The sequence below is a fragment of the Macrobrachium rosenbergii genome, chromosome 12, assembly GCF_040412425.1.
Source record: "Macrobrachium rosenbergii isolate ZJJX-2024 chromosome 12, ASM4041242v1, whole genome shotgun sequence".
In the NCBI taxonomy this organism is placed as follows: domain Eukaryota; kingdom Metazoa; phylum Arthropoda; class Malacostraca; order Decapoda; family Palaemonidae; genus Macrobrachium; species Macrobrachium rosenbergii.
In genome coordinates, this window is record NC_089752.1 from 102,482,321 (window position 1) to 102,505,346 (window position 23,026).

At 41.6% G+C, this 23,026-nt stretch overlaps 2 protein-coding genes across 6 annotated transcripts in view; one reads left to right on the plus strand and one right to left on the minus strand.

The window, feature by feature from the left end:
- LOC136843801 (phenoloxidase-activating enzyme-like) overlaps positions 1–1,867 on the plus strand; it is a 13,500-nt gene extending 11,633 nt beyond the window's left edge. The window contains exons 6-8 of the mRNA XM_067112556.1: positions 5–204; positions 622–836; positions 1,438–1,867. Coding sequence (XP_066968657.1) covers positions 5–204; positions 622–836; positions 1,438–1,644 — 622 coding nt within the window. The 3' untranslated portion in view covers positions 1,645–1,867. The remainder of the gene's footprint in view (positions 1–4; positions 205–621; positions 837–1,437) is intronic.
- A 2,193-nt stretch (positions 1,868–4,060) lies between these two features.
- The window catches only part of LOC136843798 (zinc finger protein 568-like), a 51,053-nt gene continuing 32,087 nt past the window's right edge, over positions 4,061–23,026 (minus strand). For 2 of the 5 annotated variants that reach the window (XM_067112544.1, XM_067112547.1), the window contains one exon: positions 4,061–10,200. In XM_067112544.1, the coding sequence (XP_066968645.1) occupies positions 8,366–9,970 (1,605 nt within the window). In that variant the 5' untranslated portion in view covers positions 9,971–10,200 and the 3' untranslated portion in view covers positions 4,061–8,365. Of the gene's footprint in view, positions 10,201–15,892; positions 16,098–23,026 lie in introns of all 5 variants that reach the window. The other 3 variants (XM_067112548.1, XM_067112546.1, XM_067112549.1) reach the window with 3 other exon arrangements.

A 23,026-nucleotide genomic window follows, 5' to 3' on the forward strand; every position in this document is an offset into this window, starting at 1 on the left:
TTAGGGAAGTGATTGGACTTGGTGACTGGGACCTCAAGCAGTTAGGCCGAGACTGTCAGAAGACCGCAACTGGTGAGATCTGCGCGGATCCCTCTGTCAACGTTACCTACGAGAAAATCATAATTCACCCGAACTACAATAAGAGAGGCTATCAGTCAGATGACATTGCCCTTGTCAGATTGTCTAAGAAGATTGACATCTCAGGTAAATCACTTTATCAACTTGTGTAAAGCATGAGTGGGGGAACGAATGTTGTGGTTGGCGATTTGGATGCTTTGCTATCGTCATCGAATGTCCAGCAGGAAAGAAGATAATTTAAGGCAGTATATTTTGTTACATAGCTGATTTATCTCATTTCAAGTTGGTTTTCCGGTATTTATATCTTATACATGTATCTGATTTTGAAGACGTTATCATTCCGAGTTTTTCCTTCATTTGTAACCATGTATTCTGTCTAGAAAATAATTATGAAATTCTTTTCTAAACATTTCTTGTTTGTAAAGTTAACAAAGAATCTAAGACGCAAACTATTCTAGTACAAAGAACAGAATTACAAATGTTAGTTCGTTCTTCATAAACCCATCACAGAGAAAAAATAATAACTTTCACCGAATCTTGCAGGTGTCTACATACACCCGGTGTGCTTACCCCCACAGGGCCTCTCTGCCCGCAGTGCTATGTCTAGGCCTGACCTCGAAAGGCCAGAGGCAGTTGTGGCGGGATGGGGCATAACTGAGAATGGCACCACCAGCCCCCTTCTCCTACAAGTCACTGTTCCCCACGTTGAGAAGACCGCATGCAATTCGACCTTTAAAGGAACCATTTTCGAAGAACAGGTGAGTTTTTTTTTTTTTTTTTTTTTGGTCAGGCAGGGAGGAGGATGCCTGTCTGTAGCCCTTGTAAAGTCAATTAGTAATTTAGGTAAAATAAATTAATGATCATTTAAAAAGGTCGTTGCAAACACGAGTCACATTCAGTGAACAGCAAGCAAGCCATTTGCATTAAATTTTTCCATTGCAGGTCTAATGTCTCTTAAGTTAACTCCAGGTTCAAAATTAAAAGCAAAACAAGAAATTCTCTCTCTCTCTCTCTCTCTCTCTACATTTTTGGAAGTACTGTAGTGTATTTATTTCAGAGGATTCCAATACCTCACACTCTCTCTCTCTTTCTTGTAATCAAATATTCCATCTCATGCTTATGTTTAACAGATGGCTAATATTTAGGCACCCTCCCTCTCTCTCTTGTAAACAAATATGCCATCTCATGCTTATGTTTAGCAGGTGACTAAATATTTAAGCTCTCTTTCTCTCTCTCTCTTGTTGTCAAATTTGCCATCTCGTGTTGACAAAATGTCTATACTACTCTCTCGTGTTCAAATTTGCCATCTAACTCCTTTCCTCAACACGTGGTCATATTCGTTATTCATGTTCGTTCTAGATCTGCATGGGAGGAGAGATCGGCAAAGACTCCTGCGGTGGAGACTCAGGAGGCCCTCTGGTTTTGGGAGGACCCAGAGGACCACCCTACCTACAGATTGGTGTTGTTTCTTACGGTCCTACTGCCTGTGGCTTGCGGGGGATACCTGGAATCTACACTGATGTCACCTTCTACAGGAACTGGATAGAAGAAACGTTGCAGCCTTGAGGAACAATGTTTTTTTATCATTGTATCTAAGAAGGGGGAGCATGGGTTTCAGAGCTCGCTCTCTCTCTCCAATGACTGGACAGGGGAACGTTGCAACCTTGAAGGTTTCCTTCGAGCTTGAATCCGAGTATCCTGATTTTAAATTAAGTAAACGTACTGTGTATAGTCGCGTCATTGTTGCCAAAGGTTTTATATTTATTCAGTAAATGATAGTTGTGTACTATATGCTGCCTGTTATTCAATCCCTGAGATTCACTTTTACTTTCATTCCTGTGTCAGGACTCACTGCCGCTGACACCAGCCAGGTATGGCTGTATGAACCCTCATTACAAAGAGTTCTTTTCACCGTCGAATGGTGTAATGTCTATGGGGCAAAAGAAATAAACGAAGTCAAAGATGCGTTCAAAATCTACATAACTATTCAGATTTTCCACAGTTGATGCCACTGAGTCTTTCCAACCTGCTGGACAAGCAGACATGCAACTTATTGACTAGTGAAAGCCAGACCCGTAAGGAAATCCGACAAGCCAGGGAGGTTTCTATCTTGAAATCAAATATTGAAATTTTTAATCACCTGATAAAAGCGTAATGTACGGGGATTCAGGGAAACAGGAGAAAGCACAGAATTTCAGCAAAGCAATTTCAAACGAAGTAATACCAGTGAAAGACAAAATCACTTTCTCATAATAATAATAAAATATTAGAATAGAATACAGAATTTAGGCCACAGGCCAAGCGCTGGGACCAATGAGGTCATTCAGCGCTGAAACGGAAATTTACAATGAAGGGTTTGAAAGGTGTAACAGGAGGAAACCACGCAGTTGCACTATGAATCAGCTGTCAAGAGAGGATGGAATGTAAGATGGAAGAGAGTATGAGCGGAGCTACAGTAAAAGTGATGAATGGGGTTGCAGCCAGGGGCCGAAGGTACGCTGCAAAGAACCTTAAGTAATGCCTACAGTACACCGCATGAGGTGCTCTGACGGAACTAACCCCTTATGGGAAATAATAATAACAACTGCTCGCTCTCTCTCTCTCTCTTTCTGTATGTCTGCCTATGTGAAGGTAACATTTTGTTGACTGTAAGCAAGCTATTTCATTCCTTTATTTTAGTAAATTTTTTTTTTTTTATTTTTAATTCTCCATTTCTATATGATTTGTATTTGCCTTTTATATTATTTTTTTTTAATCGACATGTGTTAACGGTTGGACCCCACAAAGACTAACACTGACAATGACAGACTTATCACCATTACCTCATGATACACTCAAACCTCCCTATTTGTGTAGGCTAAGAACCACTTGAAGGTTTATTTCCTTATTTTATTTGCTAGTGACCCAACAGGTTGGGTCGATGACATAAAACATGAAAAACTGAAATTGTCAAAAAAAAAAATAAAGTGAACGTATTGAATGAAAAATTTTCATATTATTCAAAGTTGATCTATGAACTTTGTTTTTCTTTACATTACAATTTTGCAGTTGACACATCTATTAACAACTGTGATTAATTCAAATCCCAAGTCATGCAGCTCCAGGCAGAAAGCTCCTAATATAAATCCGAGATTGTTAATCCCACGTTTTGAGATGTAGAAACTTTGCTCTCCATTAAACCGGGGCTGGTCTGTAGACTCGGCATACTTAGATATGTAATGTCAACATCCGAAGAACAACAGAATTATTAAGACATTATCATAATAAATTTCCGTCTTTTGTGCTCCCCAAGACGCTATGTCTTCCTAAGACAAGTCTAATGGAATGCAATATAGAATTTAGGCCAAAGGTTGAGGGAACTCACACAGAAGTTCGTGCCATGCCATAAGACCTTCATCGACAGAACCACCGCCTACAGCCCACCCACCCTAGACTCCTGCGCCTACGTCTTCGTCAGGGTGGACGCCTGTCATCCGCCCTTAACCAGGCCCTACAGGGGGGCCCACCGAGTCATCAGGCAGGCCGCCAAGGCATACCTCCTTGACATCCATGGGCGTGAAGACTGGGTCACCATCGACAGATGAAGCCCACATTCCTGTTGGACAGCGAAGTACGCGAGGAGGCAGGCAGGCACCCCAGAGTTCCCCCTCAGTACCTCCCCACAGACACACCCGCCCCCGCACCAAAACGGGGTCCGGGGCAGCTCAGGGGACACATCGAGCCAACCCCAGATGTCGGTTCCACCCCACACCCACAGTTCTCCAGGAGTAGGGGCCCACTCCAACTACCTCAGTGACTGTGTGATTAATGCTGTTTCATCCAATAATTGCTCCTCTAATTATTGTCTTGGGGCAGGGGGAGTAATTGTAAAGGCGTCAAATCGCCTCTCCATTCTTGTGTTTCTTTCCTCATATGTACATTAATCACGTCACTAGAAAGACTAACTGAGATGAAAATGTCTGAAAGAAAATGAAACAGGAACTGGGTATAAAAATATTTTAATGAACAATCTAAAGTACAATACCATCACAACACAAAGCATTAAATAAACACTAAATAATTTAATATAATAGTACATGAACAAGACATCTTACATGTTCTAGCACATGGAGTAAAAAACGTTTTCTCTTTTTTTTCTCTTACATTCCTAACTTCCTCAAAGTTTCAAAAGCAGGCCATACCTCTTGACCAGTCATAACCCTCTAGAAATCTGGGCCTATTTCCTCTTTCTATTCAAGAGAAATAACATTGACAATAACTTGATCTGTTGTATTCTGGAGGTTTGTGCTCCCACAAAGACTAGCAACTCATGAAGCACGATTTCTTAAGCATATCTTTTTGTTCATATAACATTTCATGTATATTTTACCAACTGTTTCTATCCTGACATCTTCAATAACTTACCCAACTGCTTCTCACCATGTCACTCTTCACTGAAGTTGTCAAGTCAGTTAGGCAATCACAATTCCTAGTTCTGTCCTTGTTCTCAGTTACAAATATATTTCTTGCCAATATTTATGCATAAGAAAAAAGAAACATCTTAGGCTTAGTCTTGTTTTTTTTTTTAGATGGAGTGTTGAGGAAACTTAAGAGTGTCAAGGATGTCTGGTAATCTATCTTTACCTTTATTTTAAAACAATCACTACTGTTCTTCTGAGAGTCGATGTGGATATCCTGAATGGTATTTTGCTTGCCATGGTGTGTTGGCTCCATCATGCTGACCAATTTTTCTGACATTTGATTATCTTTTCAAAGGATTCTGAGTATCTTTTTTATACATATGTTCATGTTCTTAAGTTTGTTTTCAAGTAGACAACACTTTTATTGACTTTTATACTGGTTGACGTTGAACAAAATCCCCTACCTGTGCATTCCAGACCTCATTTGTGCCCTCTAGACCTCAAACTGTGTCATGTGATGTACTGCAACATTCACAAAATACACAGTAATTTTAGTGACTTTGTGGCTGCCTCAAAACAGTATGATTTTGTACTGTGCACACAAACTTCAGTTTCTCAAATGAGGCACTTATTACAGCCCCTCATTCCAGGCTCCAAGTAACCATTATTATTTAAACATAATGGCAATCCCATCGCAAGGAAGATGGCACTGTATATTAGGGGTGAATACCCAGCTTCCTATACCATTATTATTATTATTATATTATTCAAATGAAACCTATTCATGTGGAACAAGCCCAAACGGACAAATGACTTGAAATTCAAGCTTGCAAAGAAAATGGTGTTCATTTGAAAGAAGTAACAGAAGGTTATAGGAAATACAGAAAGAAGAGATCAGTTATTAGAAAAGAAAAAATAAATTACAAAAATAGTATAAGAAGATAAAAATGTACGTAAATCACTAAATACAAGAATTGCTTTGGGTATTAATGAATTGCATCTTCTCTTGAACTTTTGAGGTTCCAATAATGCAACATCCTCAGGGAGACTGTTCCACAGTCCAATGGTGTAAGGAATAAAGGACCTCTAGAACAGAAGTTTGACAGCGAGGCAGATTTACTGCATATTGGTGCTGCTGTTCAGCAAATCTGGTTGTTCTCCACAGGAAAAAAGGATCAGGGATCAATTGTGAATGTGAAAGATTTTTTGTTAAAATACAACTTATGAAAAATTGATAAGAAAGAGACCATCTGCCGATGGTCCAAGTTATACCTGCTAACATCAGGAAGCAGAAAACTACCACCACACACTGCTCTGCCTAAAAGAGATAAACCTCTAGCAGGAGCAGACATCCATACGGGAGACCTGTATTCTGGTAAAGGAAGCACAAATGACCTAAAACAGGTTGCACTGACCTTATGTACAATATCTCTCTTCTGTGCGGCATCTGCTGACATTTACATCAGAAGTTTCTCAAAAGTAAGATGCAAGTCAAAAGTTACACCAAGTATAGTTAAAGCTTCACACTCATTTAGCAGAGTCCCATCCACCTGAAGGGGAGAATGGGATGGAAAATCAGTACAAGATCTACTAATCAATAGTGTTTTCATTTTACTGGAGTTCAACCTCATATCCCACTTACTACACCATTCACTAATCCGGTTCATGTAACAAATGAGACTAAGGGCAGCTTCATTTCTCAGTGGAGGTTTTACTGCACCCACAAGTGCTGCATCATTTGCATACTGAACAATCTTGTTTCCAGGCCAACAACCATATCACCTGTATACACTAAAAATAACAGTGGACCAAGAACACTACCCTTTGGAACACTAGACACAACAGGTTTAGGTTCACTAAAAAGCCCATCAGCAGCACCTTGCTGCTGCCTATCTGTAAGGAAATCTTGAAGTACGTAATCCTAATATACATCCACCCACTCCATGATTCTGAAGTTTATGTATAAGTGCTATGATTTACTAAACTGAAAGCAGCACTAAAATCTATCTGATTTACTATACACTCAAAACCATTATCAAGGTTTTCTTGCAAATGGCAAGTCAAATCTAAAATAGCATCGCAGGTACCTAACTGCTTCCTATATGCTTACTGGCTATCAGCTAGCAATCCTTTGGATTCCAAACTTGTAAAGTGGCTTGAAAATAATAATCTCTGTAACTTTGCAGAACACAAAGAGAAAAGAAATTGGCCTGTAGTTACCATGTAGTGCGTCGTTACTGCAAGATCCATTATGAATGTGGTGCCGTGAAGTCCAAGTTATAAAGGTTTTGGTAGGCATAACAAATTTAACTTTGTTCCAGCTATTGCAATCTAGTATAACTTTCATCTGTGTTTCATCTCTTGCAAACCAGACTTAGATGATACTACATTTAATGTCTTCTCATCACCATGCCTAAGATAAATGAAGGTGGCAGAGGTCTCTTTTGTATTTATGGGCGATTTCATTGCTTGCCAAAATAAATGAATTGTGTTTCACCTGACTGCCATGGCCCAAGAGCTTTTGACTTTACTTTTGAATCTGACAGAGTACAAATTATAAATAAAGTTGTACACAAGTCTGGTAACTGTTTGAAACCAGCATTCAGTGATTCCTCTGGTGTAATAACACTACTGTAGTACTGCGTGTCCTCCAAACTGGGACTTCTGATCATGATTAAAATTGAGCAAGCTGTCCCTGATGTGTCTTACTCGTAAATATATTAAATCTCAAGCAGACTTGAGAGGAATTTTGATGATATTTCATTTCTGAAGTAGTCACAGTTGTTCAAGGAAGTTGAGTCTCTTGTTCCTTTAAATGGCAGTTTTGTTGAAAGATTATGTGAACCCCTAATAGTTAGATAAATTATTAATCAAAGAAAAAGCTTGATGCCATGTAGATGTGCTACCTGAAGAAACAGGAGGCTTGTAACCTTTGGAAATGGTTTTGAAAAGGAATTATACCTAACTACGAGCAGTAGTTCAGGGGACTTATGCTTCAACAAGTTCAGCTCAATAACAACAAAATCATCCTGTAAAAGAAACTCTTTCTAGTGCAACTTGGGAACAAAAACAGCAAGCTCCTATCAAACTGTATTTTTTAGTGTGATAATCTAAATGTTCATCTTTTTCTTATACTAGCTGGCTCTGTCACACTGTCCAGTGGAAAAGGCACCCATTTGGCTGATATGCTTGACAGCAAGCCAAGCACTGAGAAACTAAATATGCCTCATTCCTGGTTTTCAAATTAACTTTTAAGACACAAATCCATTCTTCATTTCCTCAACTGCAGAAAAATCAATGTTCTGAATAAGTCTTCAGAGATTTTATGAGACTTGTCTATTATAACAAAATGTTTTACTACTATTAGTTTTTATGCTTTGATAATTGTGCCTTAATTGGTCCTTAGCAGCAGACACACATTTTAGTGTTTGAAAATAATTCAAGTTCTATTAAAGTCATCCAAAATCTTGATATTAACCTCTGGCACAACTGTCGAGTTAGTTCATTGTGAATACTCTACAGGGAATGACAACCCTTTGAATGTAGATCTTACCAGACTATCCCATCCATCAGGCAGTACTGGGCATGCAAATGGTTTTTCACTAAACAAGCTACTGTAATATGAGTCTCACTAATTTATTTTACTTTGTTACCTTCATGTTTTCTTTGTTATTTTTCTTTCATAGTTTCTTCTTTAAAATTTCCTCCTCTACACTGGGCTGCTTTCCATATCATGGACATTGGGTTTGTAGCATTCACTGCATAGTCTTACATGGTAGGACCTTTTCTTCCCCAAGAACAACTAAATTCCCTGTGGGTTGTCTGCAGTCTTAAATGATTATTACAACTACTGTATCCTTCTGAGAAAGTAAAGTCCCATAATCATTTTAATTAACTGGTTTTTCTCCACTGCGAATCTTTAAATGTATACTAAGAGCAGATGTCATAGAAAATGCCTTCCCAAAGTCATTGCCAATAAATGGCATTTCTCCAGTGCGATTACACAAATGAGTGTTAAGCTGACTTTCCTGAGAAAATGCTTTCCCACAGTCACTGCACTCGAAGGGCTTCTCTCTAGTGTGAATCATGCAATGTTTTCTTAGACTTGATGGATGAGAGAATGCTTTACCACAGTCACTGCACTTGAAGGGCTTCTCTCCAGTGTGGATCCTGTAATGACTGTTAAGATTACTTTTCTGAGAAAATGCTTTCCCACAGGTATTGCACAAATATGCCTTCTCTTTAGTGTGAATCCTTGAATGTTTGTTAAGTTTACTTTTATGAGAAAACAATTTCCCACAGTCATTGCACTTAAATGGGGTTTCTCCGGTGTGAACCCACAAATGTGTGTCAAGATTAATTTTACGAGAAAATGCCTTCCCACACTCATTGCACTTAAATGGCTTTTCTCCAGTGTGAATCCACAAATGCGTGTCCAAGTTAACTTTACGAGAAAACTCTTTCCCACAGTCATTGCACTTAAATGGTTTTTCTTCAGAGTGAATCCTTAAATGCTTGTTAAGAACATTTTTATCAGAAAATGCTCTCCCACACTCAGTGCACTTAAATGGCTTTTCTCCAGTGTGATTCAACAAATGAGTGTTAAGTTGACTTTTCTGAGAAAACGCTTTCCCACAGTCAACGCACTTAAATGGCTTTTCTCCAGTGTGTTTCCACATATGAGTGTTTAGATGACTTTTCTGAGAAAATGCTTTCTCACAGTACCTGCACTTGAAGGGCTGCTCTCCTGTATGAATCTTGCTATGTCTGTTAAGATGACTTTTCACAGAAAATGCCTTCCCACAGTCGTTACACATGAATGGCTTCTCTCCCGTATGAACCCTTAAATGTGTGTCAAGATTAATTTTAAGAGAAAATGCTTTCCCGCAGTCACTGCACTTGAATGGCTTTTCTCCAGTGTGAATCCTCATATGTCTAATATAAAGACTTTTCTGAGTAAATATTTTTCCACAGTCACTGCACTCTTTGATATACTTGGCAGTGGAAGTTTTACGAACACTCTTAGAATTAAGAGATTTTTCACTGTTACTGTTTCGGAAATATTTCTTATTAGTACGAATTACCTCTTGATCCCAATGAACATTTTCCTGTGAACAATCCTTTCTACTTCCTCCACTTGAAGATCTTCCCCTTTCTTCTCTCTTAATCTCATTCCTGCAGGATTCAAATTGCAAGCAATGTTCATCTTTCACGCTTGTCCCTAAATGTGTTTTTACGCTTTCTTCTTTGATGAATATCTTGCTCCAAGGTACTACATTGTCCTCTTTCCCCGCAGCATCAACTTCGTGTGAATATTTACCATCATCTTTACCTGACTCGCATGTTTCTAGCTTGATTTCCAGGTATGGCTCCATAGATGTGGAGCCATCATTAATGGCATCACCACAGCCACCCAAATCATCTGGAGAGAGTGATAATGGATCTTCAGGCTCACTTTTCACTGGATATTCTAAGGATGAATCAGAATTCATTGTTTTCTTTCAATCCCACGATGACGAACTTTTACTATTGCTTTCAATATACAGTACTACAGAGCAAAAGTTAACTCATGATTTCCTATTCCAAGAGATAAAAATTTACAAAAGAGACTTAAAATGTAAACCATCTACCTCTTATCTTTTCAAAACCAAAATTTCTTGCAAAAAATCATCAGCAATTTTCACACCATTGATGGAAGCGTATTTCTTTCACGAGGAAAATTCTGAAATGAGAAAATAACAATTAGAAAACAGTATTACTTATGTACATTAAAGAAAAAAAGTGAAGTCAGTTACATTGTTCCAAGATATACAAACCTGAATTCTTTTATATAAGAATATTCTAAAGCACAAAGCTGTTTGGTCACTGAAGTTTGTTAACAAGTTTGTTAGCAGGTGGAAGTAGGTGGGTGAGTTGGGGTAGCTCCCCACTCACCTGTCTACTTGTGTTTCTCTTTTCCTTCAGTTACAGGGATAAATGTAGAGTTGAGTAGATGTGGGATAAAGAAAAAAAGGATTCAAGTTTGCACTATGAGAAATGCATTTCATCTTAAAAATTGTGATCTATCCCAATGTAGTTGAAGAGCCTTCTCTTTCAAATAGGAGGCTCACTCCTTGTAGAACTTGTGAGGTTGTTGACCTCTGCCACATTACAAACAGTCCACACACATTAGACATAAGAGACCAGCAAAAGGATCCATGAAATCTCAGAAATACTAGCTTCCTAGTCTTGTGTATGATAAGGGGATGGATGATTCCTATAACCTCTTGTGCAGCTTGGCATATCTGAAGATAATGGGGCAATATGCCAAAGTTAGTATTTGTTTAGGAAAGTTTCAAGGGAACTTGGTATCACTTGTCCATGGGCAGGGACTCCGGGTCAGTAGGTTATTATTGTTAAAGAAGATCCAATAATAATAAACCACATATTCTTATCAACTTGTTAAAAGAATGGCAGAGGAAATCGCATCCTGCAATATGTATGAGCCATCAGATTGGTGCTTAACTATACAGCTCAACTGTACCTGATTAGCCTACTAAAGATGGTTTGGGCTGTCTGAGGTTCAGAAAAGAGAGAGAGAGAGAGAGAGAGAGAGAGAAGAGAGAGAGAGAGAGAGAGAGAGAGAGAGAGAGAGAGAGAGAGAGAGAGAGAGAGAGAGAGAGACCTTACAGTTTGTTCGGGTTGCCCCAGGTCCCTCAGCGTGAGGCACCTCTGATGTCTACCAGAGAATTGCTAATGCATCTTCCAGTATATTTTGTATCTCCCAATCTTGGATGGTCTGGGATGCATCTTAGATATCTGTCGAGCTTATTCTTAAACACATCTACGCTTACTCCTGACATGTTCCTCAGATGAGCTGGTAGCGCACTGAACAGACGCTGCATTATCGATGCTGGTGCGTGGTGGATTAATGTCCTGTGTGCTTTTCTTAGTTTTCCTGGTATAGTTTTGGGCACTATTAATCTACCTCTGCTTGCTCTTTCTGATATTTTTAGCTCCATGATGTTTTCAGTAATTCCTTCTATCTGTTTCCATGCCTGTATTATCATGTAGCGTTCTCTTCTCCTTTCGAGACTACGTAAATTTAAGAATTGTAGTCTTTCCCAGTAGTCAAGGTCCTTAACTTCTTCTATTCTAGCTGTAAAGGACCTTTGTACACTATTTGTGCAATATCCTTTTGGTAGTGTGGGTACCATATTATATTGCAATGGTACCATATTATATTGCAGAGAGAGAGAGAGAGAGAGAGAGAGAGAGAGAGAGAGAGAGAGAGAGAGAGAGAGAGAGAGAGAGAGAGAGAGAGAGAGAGATTCTGTTACATCCATTTCTCTCTTCATGAAACTGTGAAGAGATGCTAATTCTGTCCAAAAGGCAGCTATGTAATATGCTGAGCAGCCATAAGAACTATCTCAAGGGAAAAGAAACCAAGGACCTGAAAGTAATATCCCCATAACAGAATAAAATGAAACATGTTTTTTTTATGGCAAACATGTTCTCAGTCCCTGACAGTGAAAGCTCTTAAAAAAAATTGAAGAAAATCAGAACTTTGTTGGGACAGGAATTAATTTTAGCAGCAGCTGCTAGTATGGTGCAAAAAAGGTCATGCACAGTGACCTTATAAGGTTTTTGGGGAGATAAAGCAGGGAACTTCCCAAACTTGTTGCAAAAGCCATTGGTTCTGATTTTCTACATACTCAAGAACAAAAGGATGAGACTGAACTATGTCCCTACCTATGCTGAATCTAAATGATATTTCAAGGATCACCTACTCTGAACATTAATGCTAAAGCAGTTAGAAGACAGACCAGGAGAGGTCTCTGTCCAGGGATATGCTGTGGGGATCAATGACTGCCTAAGTAAGTCAGGACAGGAGTCACAGCCCAAACTAAAGCGTCAACTTTGTGTGTATGAAAGACTGCTAATGGCTGATAAGCACTGTCTAAAGGACGAAAGATCCATGGCTATCACCAGAAATCCACTGAACAAGGTGGTCCTTTACGAGGAAAAAAAAAATGGTATTCTATGATCTCTCTCATCCTCCTAACCATAAAGAACACAAACTTCCCCCATAAAACACCACAAGGAACCCCCTTGGTTGTGAATAAAATTTAACTCCACAGAGAGGGACACAGCAGAAAAGGTTCACAAAGCAGTTGGCCAAGGCCAAATCTCTCTCAAGGCTTTAACAATAAGACTCAGCACCTACATAAAGACTTGGATGGAAGTCAAGTAGTTTCCAGGGTCATCTTACTGATTACCCAGCAAATCAGAAGAATGGCAGAGTTGTAGGGACCAACCTATTTCTAAGACCTTTTCCAGGAAGGAGGCCAACCTACCCTGAGATTCCACACTAGGAAGAACCCAGTGGATATTCCAAATGATTGGCACTCCTGACTGTATATCTGCCTGACATGCTGACCATCCTTTCCCTGATGCTTGTTAACATAAGTCACTACTATGGTACAATTGATCAGCCAAAGTAATGTGTCCTATTAAGCAGGCTCAGAATGCTTACAAGGACAACGCTAAGTACAAAAACCCGCACTCGATGGGGACATGTAATGCAGATTTGGTAACAGCCTATACCTCTCCTGACAGCCAAGTGGTTAGGATGTCGACTGAAAGTTCTTGTATACTGTCAAGTGTTTGAATCTCCAATGTACTGAACCATTTATCAATTATAATTCCCCTTCAGTGCTATTCCCAAAGTAAAGCAAATTGGATACTGAATGACATTTTAGCTTAACATTTGCGCCTATAAAATGTCATGGTAATAGGATAAAAATCAATGAATAGCTACATATTTCAAATGTATTTCAAACATAACAATTGGCTGTCATGGTGGGAGTGGGTTGGTGCCAACGCAAAGTCAAAATTCCTGCTCTTGATACGGTATGTACAGAGGATTTGTGTCAACTTATACCTCTACTGACAGCCAAGTGGTCAGCACGTTGACTGAAAGATTCTGGTACAAATGCGAATTGGATACTAAAAAACATTTGTAGCTTAACATTTATGTATATAAAATGTCATAGTGATGTGATATAAATTTATGCATAGCTATGTTTTCCAAATGTACCGCTTGGTTGTCATGGTAGGGATGGGCTGATGCCAACAATAAAGTGAAAATACTTGCACTCAAGTATAATTATTAATTATAATTTCATTTTGGTAATAGATATTTCCAAAGTCGAGTAACTTGGAAATTAAACAACAATTGTAATTAAACAACATTTGTAACTTAATATTTTTGGATATAAAGTGTCAGTACTGTGATAAAAATTTATGAACACCTATGTTTCAAGAGTACCAATCAAGTCGGGAAGAGTTGATCCATGACCTTCCTATTTAAGGACCGCCACTGGAAGATCTGTTATTTGACGCCATAGAAGATTTCTGGGTTCGTCCTGTGAGGACGAATATTTTGGGAATGGTGCTCTTTTACATACTATATATGACATTTATTGTGGTCTAGAATAATTGTGACCTGTTTATTTAATCTGATGACCAGGGTGTTAGTCAACAGTAGTGGTTGGTCTAGAATCATTTATTCGATGGATGGTGTATCAGAATTTCCTCTAGTTACGATTTCCATTTGTAAGGGGTGAGAACCACTCCTTTCATGACCGTAGCTTTTGCTGAATTACTTTCGTTGAATTTGCAAATAAAGTCTAGTTTTGTATCTCAGTGTTTAATTCCAGTAGGCCTTGTTTGAGGACAGATTCAGTGAGAGGAGTTGACAGTGGAGAAAGAATGTGCTGACCCAGGGCCAGCCATTTGCTACCGGAGAATCTTAGGGGAGTAAGATGACAAGACACTGTTCTTAAAACATACAGTATGAGATTATGACCCTATCTGACCTGGGTACAGGGTCATTAACATATATATATAAACACAGGCAGTACTCAGTTATCGCGGTCTGGGTTTACGGCACTTGTCTAGCGACAACAATACAGTTGACCCTCATTATGATGGACTAATACGGGGGCAGGGTGTCTGTCTTAGCCAATAGTCTGGTTTAACTGGAGATATCTATATATATACCCATAAATACCTATAAATATACTGTGGTTCAGATTCCACAATAAGCTGAAGGTCCCGTTGCTAAGTAACCAATTGGTTCTTAGCCACGTTAAATAAGTCTAATCCTTCGGGCCAGCCATAGGAGAGCTGTTAATCAGCTCAGTGGTCTGGTAAAACTAAGGTATACTTACTTTATAAATATACTGTATTTCATTATTTTTATAAAGAGTATGAACAATTGAAGCTCATGGTAAAAGATGAAAAATGAAGAATGAAACATGATAAAAATGACAGAATTCAGCCGCATATGTAGATGCCTAGGCCGAGACATGAACGCATAATTGTTAAGTAAAAAGAAGTGGAGTGTCTAAAATGAAAATAAGATAATGAAATTTAGATTACAGGTACAAAATCCTTTACCCACAATCCTCAGGACCAGATGTGTTTCAGTTTTGGGAATTTTTAAGATTTTGGAACTGTGGGGTCAGGAGCATATAAAACATCACTACTGCAGCAAAAACATTTTTTTCCCTTTTTTTCATATTACTTCATTTTACCTATTTATTCACTACAGTTTATTACTATTTATAATAATATACTGTTATAAATGAATGTGAGATAATACAGTACTAAGATAACCAATAATAAAATAGTAGGACAATCATGGCCATAAGTTCACCAACACATTTTGTTTTCAACAAAAACATTCTGTAAAATGCAAAAATATACATGATCAAAATAATTGCAATTCAACTTGCGAATTTTAACGATAAGTAAGACAATAAAATACATTTCATCACAGAAATCTTGGAGAGGGTTCTTTTTAATTGTTACTGGCATCAACAGTTTGCAGTCGTAAATCTGAGAACGGTCTAGGAATAGGATTCACAAGTGATGATGCATCACCACGACAGACTGTTGTTGTAGGATTTTTCATACCACTATAATAAAGTTATAATTATTGTTGAATTCATGTTTTCATGAAGAAATAATTATATAAAGCAAAATAATTGAGTAATTTTTGCCATCAGCAGTCAAATATCTCAGCCATTCCAACACCTCTAAAATCAGTGGGTGTGAAGGGTTAAAAGATCCCAAAGACTGACTACATACTCGTATTGTGACCTGAGTCACAATATAGAGTAAAACTATTTCTATTCCGAGTTAAAATTTCTTTTATGGCCTTTAAAACTGCACGTAGTTCTGCTGTAAAAATAGATGCAATCAATGATAACCTTTCACTGCTTTCCACATCAGGGAAGGCCACTCCAAAGCCGACGCCAGCATCTGACTTTCAGCCATCTGTGGAAACTGCAGCGGAGTTATTATGTTGAAAGGAATGATCTGAAAATGATATTTTCATAATAAAATTGAGTTTCATATATACTTACCAAGTAACTGCACAGCGCTAGTTTTAACCTCTCATGGCAGCCTTTTATTTAAAAATCGTGGTAGCACTTTGATATTTAGTGTAGGTGACAAGGCCCCCCCTTCAACTTTACGGGAGTGTTGGAAAGACTTAGCTGGTAGCATCATTCTGTTTGTGCCCTAATATCCATTAGAGGGGAGGAGGGAGTGCTCTGATTCTGTAATTACCTGTTAAGTATACATGAAATTTAATTTTATTATAAAAATGATATTTTTATGATAAAATAAAGTTTTGTACATACTTACCCGGCAGATATATACTTAGCTATAGTCTCCGACGTTCCCGACAGAAATTCAAATTTCGCGGCACACGCGACAGGTAGGTCAGGTGATCTACCATACCCCGCCGCTGGGTGGCGGGAATAGGAACCATTCCCGTTTTCATGTCAGATTTTCTCTTCCACCTGTCTCCTGGGGAGGCTGGGCGGGCCATGTCGTATATATCTGCGGGTAAGTATGTACAAAACTTTATTTTATCATAAAAATATCATTTTTGTACATGAAACTTACCCGTCAGATATATACTTAGCTGATTGGCACCCTTGGAGGAGGGCAAGAGACAACTAAGAACTAAAAAACGGGAAAACAACATATGTTGTAGGAATAAACAGAAACCATGGTTCTTACCTGATTGGGCAGAAGACTTCATGGATACTGTCTATGAGTCTGCATGCCTCAAGAGCTTCAGCGAGGAAGTGACCTAAGACTGACAGCCCTTCTGGATCATATCAATGGGGATAAAACCCACTTACATGACAGAGCCTATTATGGATCGTGTCAATGGGGATTAACCCACTTACAAGACAGAGCCCTCTACCTGAATCATATCAATGGGGCTATCCTCTTACATGACAGAGCTAGGTAATAAAAATACAAGGAGCTAACAACCAAAACCGACCACCTGACCAAGCCTAACCTTGTTAGTGATAACGAGATGAAAAAGAGAGAGAGACCTGCAACACTCTTTTTCAACAACCATAAAAACACAACAAACAATTAAAAATAACACTAAATTAAATAGGATTAGCTTCAGCTCCTTGACCCAGCACCGAATCCATGGATACGTAAGCTCCTAGAGAGAAGCACTTCTCATATGTCACACGAACATCTCTCAAATAATGAGAAGCAAACACTGAGTTACATCTCCAGAATGTAGAGTCCACAATAGACTGGAGGGACCAAGACTTGTGGAAAGCTAGAGAAGTAGCTATTGCTCTCACCTCATGAGCATTAACTCTTAGGAGCTGAAAATGTTCTTCTTTACATGAAAGATGAGCCTCTTTTATAATATCCTTAATGAAGAAAGCCTGGGCATTCTTTGAAATTGCTCTTGAAGGATCCTTGACAGAACACCAAAGACTTTCGGTGTTGCCTCTGAGCTTTCTCTCTTTCTCTCCAAATAATGTTTAAGACTTCTTACTGGACAGAGTGTGTGTTCCAGCTCCTGTCCTGAAAGATCGGAGAGTCCTTTGACCTCAAAACTCCTAGGCCAAGGTTTTGAAGGGTTCTCATTCTTTGCTAAGAAGAGAGGCTGAAAGGAGCAGATTGCAGAGTCCTTCTTAAAGCCTACAGAACCTTCCAAGGCTTGTAATTCGCTCACTCTTTTGGCAGAAGCAAGAGCGAAAAGAAACAGCGATTTTCTGGTCAAATCCCTGAACGAGGCAGATCGAGGAGGCTCAAACTTGTTAGACATCAAAAACTTTAGGACCACGTCCAAATTCCAGCTGGGAGGTCTAGGGGACTTATTTTTAGAAGTTTCAAAAGACCTTATAAGGTCGTGAAGGTCTTTATTATCCGAGATGTTCAGACCTCTGTGTCGAAAGACTGAAGACAGCATGCTCCTATACCCCTTTATGGTGGAAACGGCCAGGTTACATTGCTCCCTTAGGTAGAGAAGGAAATCCGCAATCTCCATTACAGAGGTACTGGAAGAGGAAACTTTCTTAGATCGGCACCATCTCCGAAAGACTTCCCACTTCGACTGGTAGAGGCGCAAGGTAGAAGATCTTCTAGCTCTGGCGATAGCCTTAGCAGCCTTGTGCGAAAATCCCTTCGCTCTAACCAGTCCTTCGACAGTCTGAAGGCAGTTAGGTTTAGAGCGGGAAGATTCTTGTGAAATCTGTCGAAGTGGGGCTGTTTGAGAAGATCGCTCCTGAGAGGGAGCGACCTGGGAAAAAATCTATCATCCATTCCAGTACCTCTGTGAACCAGTCTCTGGATGGCCAAAAGGGAGCGATCAGGGTGAGCTTGGTGCCCTCTGACGAACTGAACTTCCTGATTACCTCCCTATTATCTTGAACGGGGAAAAGCGTAGCCGTCTCAGACCGTTCCAATCTAGGAGAAGGACTGTCTATAGCTACTGCTCTGGGGTCCGAGATTGGGGAGCAGTAGTTCTCCAACCTCTTGTTCCAATGGGTTGCGAAAGAGGTCTATATGAGGTCTCCCCACAGGAACCATAGCCTTTCGCAAACCTCCTGATGAAGGGACCACTCCGTGGGAAGAACTTGATCTTTTCTGCTGAGCAGATCCGCCCTCACATTCCTTTCTCCCTGAACAAATCTGGTGAGGAGAACGATGTTTCTCTCCCCGCCCACAACAGAAGGTTCCTTGCTGCAATGTACAGGGAGAAGGAATGTGTCCCTCCCTGCTTCCTGATATAAGCCAGGGCTGTGGTGTTGTCGGAGTTGACTAGAACTACTGATCCCTTGACCAGAAGTTCGAATCTGGAAAGAGCTAGGTGAATGGCTACCAGCTCTTTCATATTGATGTGCCAGGCCTTCTGATCCGTGTCCCAGGTACCTGACACTTCTTCCGAGCCTAGTGTCGCTCCCCAGCCCGACTCCGGCGTCTGAGAACAACACTAGGCGAGGGCTCGGCGGTTGTAGAGGAATTCCTAGACCTAAGCTTCTTTGGGTCTAACCACCAACGGAGCTGTTCCTTTACCAGAGATGATATTTGGAAGGAATCCGACAAGTCTTGGGACTTCCGATCCCAAGATTCTTTCAGGAAGAACTGAAGAGGTCTGAGGTGAAGCCTTCCCAGAGAAACGAACTGTTCCAGCGAGGAAATGGTCCCCAGCAGACTCATCCATTCCCTCGCCGAACAACTGTCTTTCTCCAGAAAGTCTGTCACCTTTTGAAGGCAGCGTTCCCTTCTTTCCAGGGAGGGAAGGCTCGAAAACCCGAGAATCCATCCGAATCCCCAGGTAGACAATTTCCTGCTGAGGAATCATCTGAGACTTCTCGAGGTTCACAAGAAGTCCTAGAGATTGGACCAGGTTTAAAGTCCGAGAAAGGTCCTCCAGACAACGGTTCTTTGAACTGGACCGAATTAGCCAATCGTCGAGATACAAGGAAATCCTCACTCCTCCAAGTGCAACCAGTGAGCCACATTCCTGAGAATGGTCGTGAACACTTGGGGAGCTGTGGAGAGTCCGAAGCAAAGAGCCCTGAACTGAAAGGTTCTGCCGTCTACCATGAACCTTAGGAACTTCCTGGAGGAGGGATGGATGGGGACGTGGAAGTAAGCATCCTGAAGGTCCAGGGACACCATCCAATCTCCTTGACGAAGAGACTGCGACAGAACTGAAGACGTCGTCTCCATTTAGAGAACTTCTTCTTTACGACGAAAGAGTTCAGGAGCTCACGTCCAAGACCGGTCTCCACCCCGAGGATTTTGGAACAAGAAAAAGACGGTTGTAAACCCCGGAGTGAAGATCTTGCACGGTTCTATTGCAGACTTTTCTAGCATTTGATCGACGGCTAGAAGAAGGGCTTGCCTCCGACAGGATCCTTGTATCTCGCCGATAACTCCTCGGAGTTGTAGTCAAGGAGGTTTCAAAAGAAGGGAATGAGGTAGCCCCTTCCTCAAAACAGAGAGGGACCATTCGTCCGCTCCCTTTTGTGCCCAGGCTTCGGCGAACTTGAGAAGTCTGGCACCTACTGGAGTCTGGAGGACTTGATTTTCACTTGGACTTCCTGGAAGGGAGTCCTGAAGACCTGGATCTTCTCTCAGGTCTACGCCTCCTAATAGACCTGGATGAAGGAACGAAAGGGCTCCTGAAAGGGGGGCTTCTCCTTCTTAGCAATAGGCGCAGCAGGTCTCAACCTCTTCGACGACTGAGCTAGAAGGTCTTGAGAAGCCTTCTCCGACAAGGAACAGAGACTTCCTTTACAGTTTCTTGTGGGAAAAGATGGCTAGAAAGAGGAGCGTACAGAGGGAAGACCTCTGGGAAGGAGAGACCGATTTAGAGAGGAAAGCGCTGAAGACTGACCTCTTCTTAAGCAGGCCAGTGCCGAACAGGAAGCGATCTCCATCGAGCCGTCCCTTAACAGCTTTGTCCAGGCAAGACAACACACTGCTGAGGTCCTCCATGCTGACTGAATCCTCTTGAAGACTTCTCTTGGCTAAGGCCCCAAGAGACCAGTCCATGAAGTTGAACACTTCCAGCACGCGGAAAAGGCCCTTGAGGAAATGGTCCAGTTCACACAGTCCCCAAGAAGCCTTGGCTGAAGAAAGGGAGAGTCTTCTGGACGAATCTACCAGCGAAGAAAAATCTGAGCCAGCAGAAGAGGGGAGAGCTAACCCCATAGGCTCCCTAGTCTCATACCACATTCCTGCTCTTCCCAAAAGCCTAGAGGAGGCAAAGAGAAGACAGTCTTGCCTGCATCCTTCTTTTGAGAGCCACTCTCCGAAACCTTTAAGAGCTTTCTTCATGGAGATCGAGGACGCATTTTCACAAAGAGGAAGATTTGTGCCTTGGTGCTCGAGAGCATAGAACCAGGGGAAGGAGGAGAAGCAGGCTTGAGGGAATCTCCATACTCCTGGACTAGTAGAGCTGTCAACCTCTTGTAATCAGAGATTGTGATGTCCTTAGGAGAATCGTCCTCCGATAACGCCTCCAGGCCAGAAGGAGGAGGAGAACGTCTAGAAGTAGCAGGGCATTTATCAGAAGAAGAGCGCCTAGAAGGAGAAGAGCCTTTGTCCACTGGAGAACGATGATCCGGAGAGAAGCGCCTAGAAGCTGACTGGCGCCTGACAGAAGAAGCAGCTCGAACCGAAGAGGAGCCCTTGCTGGGAGAGGGCGCCTAACAGGCGAAAGGGAGGCTGGAGAGGAACTTCTACGAGCGAACGAGCAGGGCGTCTGACTGAGGAGAAAGTATCTCCAACAGGAGAAGACCGGCGGCGGCGATGGCGCGGCGCCTGGGTGGGAGGCGCTGGAGAGGAGAGCGCCGAGGAGAGAGGCGCCTACCAGGAGAGGAGGCGCCTACCAGGAGAAGAGCGCCTATCAGGAGAGGAGCGCCTACCAGGAGAAGAGCGCCTATCAGGAGAGGAGCGCCTACAAAGAGAGCGCCTGGACGGAGAGGGCGCCTGCAAGGAGAGGAGCGCCTACCAGGAGAGGAGAGCCTGGAAGGAGAGGAGCGCCTGCTGCTGGAGGGCGCTTAACAGGAGAATGCGCTTCCTAGAGGACGACTTGCTGGGAGAAGAGAGTCTCTTGGAGGACTTAATCGGAAGAGAGGCATCCTTCCGACGAGAGGAGCTCTTTGATAAAGAGCCAGCAAGAGCAGCGAGTTGAGCCTGGAGGCCTACCAGGATCTGCTTGGTGGACTCCTGAACACCAGACGAAGGAGGAGGAAGATCTTGAGTCCTCTTCTTGAAACAGGAGAGCCTTCAGGAAAGCGCTCAGGGCTAGAATCCAAAGCGTCTCCTCTAGGAGCCTTCCAAGTCCTCTTCAAAGGGCGCGACTCCTCAGCCGAACTCCAACCACGTTTAGGAGAAGAAGAAGCAGAAGAAGAGAAACACTTCTTTAAGATCCCTTTTCTACGGCGATCTAAGGCAGCCTGGGACGCGCGTCAACAGGCGCTGCCAAGGGACGCCTGACCGTTGGGAGCTCTTCATCCCCCTTGCGGCTGTCGACATTCCTCCTCCACTGGGTCTGGGAGTTTGGAAGAGGTCTGAGGCCTAGGAGCAATGCGGAGCCGGTCAGACGCCCCCTCCACTACACTGGGGACACTACACAAATCACTATCACTTATCACTTTCTTTTCTTCCATAGCGGCGCATCCGCAACTGCATCGAATCGGATCGAAGCCTTCATAGCAGCCATCTCAGAGGACGAATCCACAGGTTCGATGAAGGGTGAAGGAGCTGAAACAACTGGAGTGACAGGAGAATCTGGAAGAGTGTTAGGATCTAAATCTACCTCCTTGGAAAGAGACCTACTAGCGCTTCTGGAAGAAGCCTTCCTAACTCTGTCCTTCTCCAACTTGCTTCACATAAGAGTTTAACGCCTTCCATTCCAGTTCAGTGAGATTCTCACATTCAACACACGTGTTCTCAAAGAGCATTCATTCTCCCTACACCTCGAACACACAGAATGAGGATCTACCGAAGCTTTCGGTAGTCTCACCTTACAATCAGACCTTACACACACACGAAACACCGGTGCAACACTCTGATCAGACATTCTTAAGAAAATACCAAAGCCAAAATCAAAAACAGTCCACAAAAGCGTATGCCAAGCCAAAGATCCAATACGTCACCAAAGGTCAGTCCAAAATAATCCTCAGCAAGCGAAAAATGAAAATCAAAGCAGAAGGAACCAACAACAGATGTTGCCGGAACCAGCGACAGAGAAAATCTGACATGAAAACGGGAATGGTTCCTATTCCCGCCACCCAGCAGCGGGTATGGTAGATCACCTGACCTACCTGTCGCGTGTGTGAGAAATTTGAATTTCTGTCGGGAACGTCGGAGACTATAGCTAAGTATATATCTGACGGGTAAGTTTCATGTACAAAATATAGTTTTCATATTAGTAAATTAAAGTAATTACACAGCTGAATCCCACATTGATAGGGGGTGGGAGGAATGGACATATTCTACTCCAAAACAGTAAGATGTGATAATGACTTTGAAACAGAAAGGATGGCTAGCATTGAAACAATACTGGCAGGTGAATACTGCCTCTGGTTGGTGCTCATCTTAACCTGTAGTGGCTTGACAGTTGAGCTGAGGGTTGCCTCTACGGAAGTGGGAGTCTTACAATGGAGGGTAGGCCTGATTGGTGACAAGACTATATGTAAGTCCCCTTGCCC